Source organism: Benincasa hispida, chromosome 12 (assembly GCF_009727055.1).
Source record: "Benincasa hispida cultivar B227 chromosome 12, ASM972705v1, whole genome shotgun sequence".
NCBI lineage: Eukaryota > Viridiplantae > Streptophyta > Magnoliopsida > Cucurbitales > Cucurbitaceae > Benincasa > Benincasa hispida.
In genome coordinates, this window is record NC_052360.1 from 1,674,007 (window position 1) to 1,684,010 (window position 10,004).

At 28.3% G+C, this 10,004-nt stretch overlaps 1 protein-coding gene across 1 annotated transcript; it reads right to left on the reverse strand.

Annotated features, from left to right (window-relative positions):
- Positions 1-6,173: 6,173 nt before the first annotated feature.
- On the reverse strand, positions 6,174-9,027 carry LOC120093018 (B3 domain-containing protein Os04g0581400-like). The gene is made up of 3 exons (XM_039051310.1): positions 8,157-9,027; positions 6,312-6,355; positions 6,174-6,194 (listed from the first exon to the last, which is right to left on the reverse strand). The coding sequence occupies exons 1-3, from the start codon at positions 9,025-9,027 to the stop codon at positions 6,174-6,176; spliced, it is 936 nt and encodes a 311-aa protein (XP_038907238.1).
- Positions 9,028-10,004: the final 977 nt, after the last annotated feature.

The following is a 10,004-nucleotide window of genomic DNA, read 5'->3' on the forward strand; positions in this document are numbered from 1 at the left end:
AGTGCTGTAGCCATTAAATTAAACTAATTGACATTTTGGCTGTGTGAATTGTTTGGTGGATGTAGGAGCACGCAACACACTGCCCTATCCACATATATATTATTTTCTCAAATATATCACAATAAATGTAGGGCACGAAAACGACCCTAAATTATAAATTTAGTCCTATAATCTTTCAACTTCTTATATGTGTTTTGTTTCTTCTACTTTTAATTTCGTGCTACAACTTTTAATTTTATATCTAAAGAAGTTTGAGACATATTTAAAATTTTTAAATTTTAATTAATTTATCATATATAAAATTTATTCTAATAGAACTTTGATCTTTCAATTTGTATTAGTCAAAACGAGCTTAATTAGCTCAACGGTAATTATCACGACCATCTTCTCCTAGAGGTTGAAGGTTTGATTCATCATCCCTATAGTTGTATTAAAAAAAATCTTCCAATTTTATGTTTAATAGATCCATAAATTTCACACAGGGTTAAGTAGGTCGAGGAATTATTAAACATTTTTTTTTAACAAGATATAAATGTAAATGTTCCTAAACATTTGTTGTACTTGTACTTATACCAATTCATAAAATTCATTTTAAATTCATTTTTTAGAATTTAAATAAAGGAGTTAAAATTATAAAACTCTACTAATATACTCCTTGATTTGAAAAAAATATATATTTTTTAATTCATTTTTTTAGAATTTACATAAAGGAGTTAAAACGTGTTATGTTTTTTACCCATTCATAAATTTATGGTTCTAACCCAACATAAGTTTTAACCCTTTTTTCAGTAAAATAACTTAAATTGAAAACGTTTTAAAAAAGTTTAAGGACGGAATTAGAAAATATTATAAACACAGATGGGACCAATTTTAATATTTACCCAATTTGTTAATCATATAAACTTAATGTCTTAATATAATATTTTTAAAAACAAGTAATATCAGAAATAATTGGTTTTCGTTTGGTCTAAAGTATATTGGAGCAACATTTAATATTACAAGTTAAAAATTTTAGAGTTGCTTTTTAATCTTAAATGATTAATTAATAGTCTCTAACTTCTTACTTTTGTTAATTAGTGGCTTTTATCAAAAGAACTTTTTGAAGCTGGCTTGATAACCCATGTCCTTATTCTTTCATTAAATACCTCACAAATTAAACAAAGAAACTTGTATTTTAATTGAATAAAACATGAAAATTATTTCTTAAGAAATCCTTAATCATATAAAACAATCAAATTAGCACATCTAAATGTAACTTAACATCACTTTAGATTAAAAAGTAAAAATAATCATACAAAATCTATATATATATATATATATATAAATACTAGTTTCAATTTGTCCTTACTGATTAAAACGTTTCAAATGTTTTTACTCTAATTTTATTAAATTCTATTAGGAATTTTTAGAGACAAAGTTGTTAATGAAGAATTCTTTTGAAACAAATTAAAATAGATTGGTATAGTTTACATTTTTTTAAAAAAATACAAATTCCCAAACCGTTTTACGAGGTCGCAAAAAAAAAAAAAAAACATTTTTTCGTTGACCATTATGCTCCACTATTATTTTTTGGACAAATATTAATTTATACCATGAAAATCCTAAACTAATAATTGTATCAATTTAAACCTTACATTTTAGGGTTGTATCAATTTAAACCCTAAACTTTAAGATATGTACCAATTAAAACCTTATAATTGTATCAATTTAAACCCTGAATTTTACTAAGTATATCAATTTAAATCTTAAACTTTCATAAATATATCGGTTTAACCCCTGAACTTTTATAAATGATACAAGTATGAAAGTTCAAGGTTTAAATTGTTATACTAATAAAAGTTCAGGATTTAAAATGATACAACCACTAAAATTCAGGGGTATAAATAGATATTTATACTATTTTTTTTTTTTTCCAAAAAACAAGCTCTTAAAAAAGAGCTAGGGCATCATTGTGCCCAACTTGCACTACAACACGGGTGGTTCAAATCTCTCTCATTATTATGACCTTTACCAAACAAAAGAATCAATGAGATAAGGATCATATATTTCCCAAAAAAAAAAAAAGAAAGGAAGAGAAATAATGAAAGATTAAGATCCCCTAACAAAGCCACTTTTGTATATAAAGGGGGGGGGGGAAAGAGGGGAATGATCCAAATTAAAAGGGCACATTTGTTACACAAAAAAGAGAAAAATGAAAGATTGAGATGTGAAATAGAAAAGAAAGGAGTTTGTGATTGCATACCAATTATTTGGTCACATGCAGCTAAGTTTGTCCAAGTCCACAAAAGCTGCTAGGAGAAGGTTGGCTAAAACTAAAACTAAAACTAAAACTAAAGCTGGTTTTCATTAATAAAATGAAGAATATAGGTTTAATTTCACTGTCTCCACTGCTCCATTATGTTTTATGTACTTTTATATGTGAATTGGCCTCAAATAAATGAATAATCCCTTCAGAAAAATGAAGTAATAATTTTTTAAAGAGTACATATATAGAAGAGTTGGGAAACTGTGTGGTTTTTGTTTTGGGTTTCTTCAGTCTCTTTCAAAATAAGAGTTGGCAAAAGCAATGATTTTCCCCTCAAAGCTGACAGAGATATGGTGTTTGGGACAGTTATAATTTCACTCATCCTTTTTGGTACAAAACCCCCCCCTTTTTTTTTTGGGCTAAGGATAATCAATCAAACCAAACCGTTTTTTTTTTTTTTTTCAATTTTGAGTTATTGATTTTTTCCTATGTGCTTATCTCACTTCTCTATGACATTAAAAAAAAAAAAAAAAAAACAACTATTCTATACAAAGTTATATGTATTACGAATTTAGTTTTTGAACTTTCAAGTTTGTGTCTATTTGAATCTAAATCTTAAAGTGTCTGATAATTTTTTTTTTTTTAACTATCAATTTTGTATCTTACCTCTAGATTTCTAGACCTTAAAAAATGTCTAATAGATTTTTTTTTATGTCGCTTTATTATATGTTTGCATATATAAGTAGGTATATAAACATATATTATAAGATGTAACTTGGCAATAAATATATTAGAGAGGGTAATTTACTTTTATCTTTTTTAGTACAATAATTATAAAAATGAGGACTAAAAGCTTTGACTTCAAACGAGAGAATGCATGTTAATTACAGTGTAACTAAGATAATTTAATTTTGACAAAAATGTAATCATTCATTCTTGAACGGATTAACTTGTCTATAACATTTTAAAAAGTATATATATATAACTTTATGACGATTTGAATGTGATCTTCAAAATATCTATAATAAATTTTTTTGACTTTCAATTTTGTGTCATATAGCTGTCTGATCTTGAAAAGTGTCCAATCAGGGTTTAATTTGTATGGCTTTATCATATAATTGTGTATATGAATATATTATAAGATATAATTTGACAATAAACAATAGAGAAAGACAAGGTAATCTTTTTCTTGTTTTCTAAATATAAAAATTACAAAAATAGAAATAGATTGAATTCCCAACTTCAAGAGATGAAATAAGGCATGTTAATTATTACGAAAGTAAGATCATTCTAGAAGGAGGGTAATCATTGATTAGCACTCTTAATTAGTAGGGAATCAAGTTAACAAATGAAATACCCATCAAAGATTAATTTTCATATGTTGTTATCAATACATCATTTCTCCATTGATTTTTCAAATCTTTTTATGTACCTTTTTATGTTCTCACTATTTGTTCCAAATCATGGAGAAATCAACATGTAATGAAAATGCCCCCCCATAAACCAAAAGGAAAAAGAAACTATACCATTTGATCACCTACAAAAGAACCAATATCACTCTTTTTTCTTTTAGGGAAAAAAAAATTTTAAGGACAATTTTCTCATAGAGAAAGTGAAAGATAACAAATTTCAATGCTAAGAGGGAATTTGTTGGCCGCAAAGTTAAATGAAGAATCAAATTCGATTACGAAAAGATGTCAAGATTAGATCGAATGTCTTAATTGACATGATTTTTAATATATGGTTTTTTTTTCTTTTTTTTGGCTCTTAAGAACTAGTGAAGTTCCCTTGGATATTTAATGTGTTACCATAAGTTTCTAAATTGTTCATTAATTCTATGCTAGAGTGGAGAAAAATCCGAATTATATGAATTTAAACATAATTCAAGTAGATAATTTAATGCATTAACAATCTCCAAAAATAGGTTTGCAAATCACCATCTTTCATTTTGTTAATGAAATTGATAAATAAAGAAAGTGGGAAAAACATAAACAATAAATATCGACATAGAGATTTACGTGATTCACTAACTGTGTGTTAGTTATGTTCACTAAAAAGAGATCTTAATTATTAGAGAGAAATATTTGAGAACACAGATTGCAGAGACATCTTTAGGGTTAAAATGCTTATATGTAGTACACCCATTTAAATGTTTTGATCAAACTTGTAAATAACATAAATGAATATATAACTTAAGTTTGATTATTCGAAACATTAGATAATAGATTTAATGCATTCTAATACATATTTAAATATGCTAATATTTTAGAACAAATAATTAAGAACAACTCAATGTGATTATTAATATTATTAAATCCATGATATTGCATCATACATGTGATTGTATGATGCAAAAGGACTTTGTAAATGGTTATCCAACTTATTACCATTCTCGTTCAAGTATGTTTAACTGTAGAGTTCTAATGAAATATTCAATACATTAGTATTGATATGATTACACCTTAATCTTTTAAAGTTTAAAACCTTAAACTTTTAAAATGTCTATATTTAATTTAGCCCATTAATTATAAAAATTAATCATTTAAATCCTTACCATGTATGTTTACAAATTTTTTAGTATATGAGAATCAATTCAAGCCTTATCGGTTAAATATATATATTTAATCATAATTTAAAGATTAGAATATATCTTATGAAACTTCATAAATCAAATTTGAGTTTGTTTCTTTCTTTCTCTTCCAAAGTTTAAGAACTTAGATATTTTGAAAATTCAAAGACCAAACCAGAACAAAAGGGTCAAAATAGAATTTAAACCTCTTGAACCATCAGTGATTCAATTAATAATCAAGAGTGTAAAATATTTATTGATAATGAAAATATACATATCGCAGTTTTATATAAATAGGATGAAAGTATTGATAAAATATTAATGTCGATGGATATTTTTTGAAAAGTGATAAAAACGAAAAGTAAAATATTTTAAAACAAATTAAAATGTTTATTTATTATTCACATCAGTGACATTTCACATTTCATAGAATTTTTTTTGATATAATGAAAATATCGATTCACTCAGCCTCGTATCAATATTAAACCCATAAAATGTAAAAATATCGAGATGTATTAAAAATGATACCATACTAATACCATGACACAAATATATTCCAAAATAAAATTGGTTAACATCCAACTTTCTTTTAAAAATAAAATAAAATAAAATTACAAGAGATAGATGGAATCAGCGGGCACACCTAATCATCTCAACATCTAATCTTCTTCGACATTCTTGAATTTAAAACAATACGATACATTTCAAACTTAAAAAGGAAAAATCCAATTAATTACACACCTTTTTTTTTTTTTCTTTTTCTCAAACCATTAACATTTGAAATAATAATATTTATCTTATTCATTTAACCATATTTTAGACAATTAACTATACATTTTTTAATGAGTACTGAAATTAATCACAAACCACATAACCATGTAAATGGTTGCAAATCAAAATTTTCATCAACCATGGGAAAGATTTGTGCCCAAATGCAAGCTTCTCAAGTATTAGATTGTATATCAAAAGGGTAATAAAAAATTTGAAAAGTGAGCTCCCAATGATATAAAAAAAAGTATAAAATTAAATATGTTTTTACTCAGAATACTTCTAACATCAATTTCAATTTCATTTATATATCTACACATACTTACAAATATGCCCCTCTATCATTAAGTAAAAATTAACAAAAGAAAGAAAAAAAAACATAGCAAACAAGTAATTTGTGAATGAGTTTCAAAAAGTGACAAAATTTCAACAAAATAGACCAATTACACTCCAAATTTTGCTCAATAAAAACAATTTTTTCAAATCAAATCCAACTAAATCCATGCATTAAAACAGAAATCTCCCATCATAAAATCTATATAACATACAAATAGTCATGGTAGCCCTAACATCAGATTTATTTAGTAAGCTTTAGTAGTTAAAAGATTTAAACTGCAACAAAAACATCTAAAAGTATAGGAATCAAAATGCTATGTGATTTAACCCTAAGTATTTCTCTAAAAAAAAAAAAAACATTTTTATCATAGATGATGAAGAACTCCAACCAACCTCACCAGATCCATTATCTAAACTTTGGTAATGATCACTTTGCACTTTAAGTAAACATAAGAGAATCAGAAAAATTGAAAGTTAAAAGAAGATAGAGAGAAGATAAAGATGCAAGTCTTAGAACAAATGAACTAGTTAAACCCCTATTGATAACCACCTTGTTTTTTTTGTTTTACACAACTATATACTTCTTTTCTTTTGGTAAGCTTTTCATATTACTGTAAGCTAAATTAAAAAATATATATACAAATAAATCACTATCTTTATTTTAAAAATACTTTCAATAAGACAAGTTAAAATTATAGGTAAAAATAGTATTTATAAGTTTAATTAAAGAAAACAATAAAGCGAAAATAAAATGGTTATCAAACACAATTAAACAATCAATTTTTTTGTTTTGACTGAACGACTTTGAAACAAAAAGACACCCCTAAAAGCCAATTAGTTAGATTAGTACCACAAAAAAGGTTCATATGAATAATCTAAAATCTACCAAAATAAAACAATACCCATTAATCCCAACCATATTCAATTAGAAAGAAGGTTAATTAATTTAGGCTAAAGCAAGCAATAAATTCCCACCATAATGAGCATAAAACTAAAGGAATTACTCCCAACTACAAACAGCCCATTATTATACACACATATACAATAATCCCAAATCAAATCCCAACTAGCAATTGCAGAGAGAAAGGGGAAAAAAGTAATAATAATTGAAACATACATTGAATATTGCCTTAAATTCACAATTAAAGAAACAAATATAACTTGATGAGGTTATAATGAAATAATGAACATAATCTCAAAAAACCCCCCAAAAAATTGATGAAAAAAACCAATAAAAATGATGAATATATGATGACATTGCATGCAGAAAAAGCAAGAAGAATCAAAAGATGAAGCCATTGAAAAAGAAGAAGAAATGAGAGAGAAATGAGAGAAGTAAAGGAGGAAACAAAAGGACTGAAAAAACAGCGGGGCATGCCCAAGGAAGCAGTGACAAGAACAACAAACTAATGAAGAGGGGCAGTGTTTGTATGTCATTAAAAGTCCAAATATGTCAGATAGCTTAAGCCTAGCACCTACCTCTAACAATTTTACATTAATAATCCCACAACTGTCAAATTCTGAAAATTAGAACAACAAATTTCATTTCATTTTTTTTTTTTTTTGTTATTATTTGAAACAAAGCCACCTATAGGCTTCTAGTGGGAAATGTGAAGAAGAAAACAAAAGAGACACAAAGAGATATTATAGCATTATAAGAATTTGCCAAACAGAATAATCCCATAATCCATGTAAAAAAAAATGTTATATCAATCGTTTGATTTGATTGAAAATTCTCATATGTTTTTTTTCTTTTTTTTCGTTTTTTTTTTTTTTTTTTTTTTTTTTTTGCATTGATTTGCTTTATTATACACAAAACAAAAACAAAAAGGGTCAAATTGAAATTGGATCAAATACATAATATATATTGAGAGAGAGAGAAAGAGAGAGAGAGAATTAACACATAAATTAACCAAAAGAAAAAGAAAAAGTTGGCTAAAATAAAATAAATAGACCCCAAATAGATGGAAAGAAAGGAAGAAAGAAAAGTTGTTGCTTACTTGTAAATTGAAGGAGAAGGCAATTGGAATTGAGTGGTAGTAGTAGTGGTTTTGGGGTTTGTAGATAATAATAAATCACATTCATCTGAAGAAGGTGATGAAATTGGACTCTCCATCTCCATGTTTACACCAAATAGCCTCAATCTTGATTTCTTCACTGGTGTATCTTCTTCTTCACTATTATTATTATTATTGTTGTTATTAATTTTTGTTGTTTTTAATTTATGATTTTCCATACAATTTCCTTGAAGGACCACCATTGAAGCACCCCCACCATTACTACAGTACTCCTGCTGCATCTGATAACTATTATTCCCTCGATCCATTTCCAACTCCAATTCCTCTTCCCCTAATCTTGGAGCTACTCTTCTTGATCTTCCTCCTAATTCTGTCCTCAAATACACCAACCCAGAAGTTGTTGTTTCAACACTCCCATATCCATAGGGACAACACATACCATTCCCATTCCCGTTGTTGTTATTGTTGTTGTTTATTCGGGACAAATGTGTGTGGTCCCGCGGCACTACGGCAGCTGGATGATGATGGTATCCAGCTGTTGTTGTGCCGAGGGGCTGCCAGACTAATGGCCCCCAAGAGGTAGCACCACCGCTGCCGCCCGGGACGACGATACTCGGTCGGAGGGTGGTGGTGGGGTAGTGATGATGGTGGTGGTGGATGGGGAGTTCAGGACGGCGACGCCAGTCAATGTAAAGACGATCTCTTCCAATTTCACCAACCCCACGTTGAAACGAGACGATATCGCCGGCGTCGAGACGTTTCTCTTTGACGAATCGACTCCAACCTTTCGTCATAACGTAGCTTTGGCTGCTGTTCCAGTAAGAGTAACGGAATCGCCATGATTTGCCGTTACGATCTTCGAAGTTTAACAGTAAACCCTTGTCGTTTGTTGATGAATCTAAAGGGAAAAATCTCTCAGCATGTTGCTTTGGAATTACAAGACGGTTTAATTTCCCTACATCACTTGGAGTCACCACTTTGTCAAACATATGTTCCCTCTCAACTTCTCTTGCTCCGCCTCCGCCTCCGCCTCCGCCGCTGCTATTAGAACCACCACCACCAGCTTCCTCCTCTGGCTCCGGCGGCTCCATCATGATCAAATCCAACCTATTCCTAGGCTCTAGATGGTGATTTTGGAGTCTATTCACTCCAAAATTCATCCTTTAACAAAACCCAATTGGAAATTTTGAATTTTGGAGATCTGAAGAGTGATGGGTATGTTTAGGGTTGGAAGAAAAATAGAGAGAATAATAAAGGAAAAAAAAGAAGGGAAAGAAGAAGAAGAAGAAGATAGATAGATGTTGATTTAATGAATAGAAAGAAAGTGTGTAATTTGACTAACAAAAGACTCCGAAAAACCATACACAGGAAGAAGAAATCATATCACTTAACACCACCGACGTTCAAGAAGAAAAAAAAAAGAAAGAAAGAAAATGAAATGAAGCAAATAAGTTAAGCAAAAAAAAAAAAAAAAAAAAAAAAAAGGAAAGAAAAAGAAAAAGAGTACCTCAAAATTAAGAACTTGGGACTAGGATGGGTATCTAGGGAAGGAAAGTGTTTTTTTTTTTTTTTTTTTTTTAAGATCTAGTTTTCATTTGGTCATTAAACTTCAAAATACTACCCTTTTAATCTTAAGTTATGATTATGAGTAATTTCTAAATTTCAAAATGTTACAATTTTATTAACATTTTATTCTTCAAATTTGAGTTAGATTTTAATTTATCTCAAATTTCAAAATTTTACATTTTTAACCTTTATTTTTCATTAAATAATATAAACTTTCAATCATTAATTTTTCATTAAATAATACCTACTTTCAATAAAAACAAAACTCAAAATTTGGATTAAAAAAAGTTATGTTTTTGGGGATAGTATTGGTCCCTAATAAGGGTAGTGATAGAGAGAGAAAATGTGGGGTATGGAGTTAAGGGACCCCATGTATCATCTGCTTAAGGGTCTCATGTGAGGCTGTACTTGTCAACATCCTTGGTGGTACACACTCTCTATTTATATTCTTTTTTTAGTTTTTTCTATTTATTTTTAGGCCCTGAGAGTTGGAAAAATATAA

Bases quoted from the DNA above. Each gene is read 5' to 3' on its own strand.
- LOC120093018 (XM_039051310.1), bottom strand. From the start codon at position 9,027: ATGGAGCCGCCGGAGCCAGAGGAGGAAGCTGGTGGTGGTGGTTCTAAT. The intron at 6,356-8,156 runs GTATGGAAAATC...GTTTACTTAAAG, and splicing joins GGTGGTCCTTCAAGGAAATT to TGCAAAGTGATCATTACCAA. The intron at 6,195-6,311 runs GTTGGTTGGAGT...TTTTTGTTGCAG, and splicing joins TAGATAATGGATCTGGTGAG to TTTAAATCTTTTAACTACTA.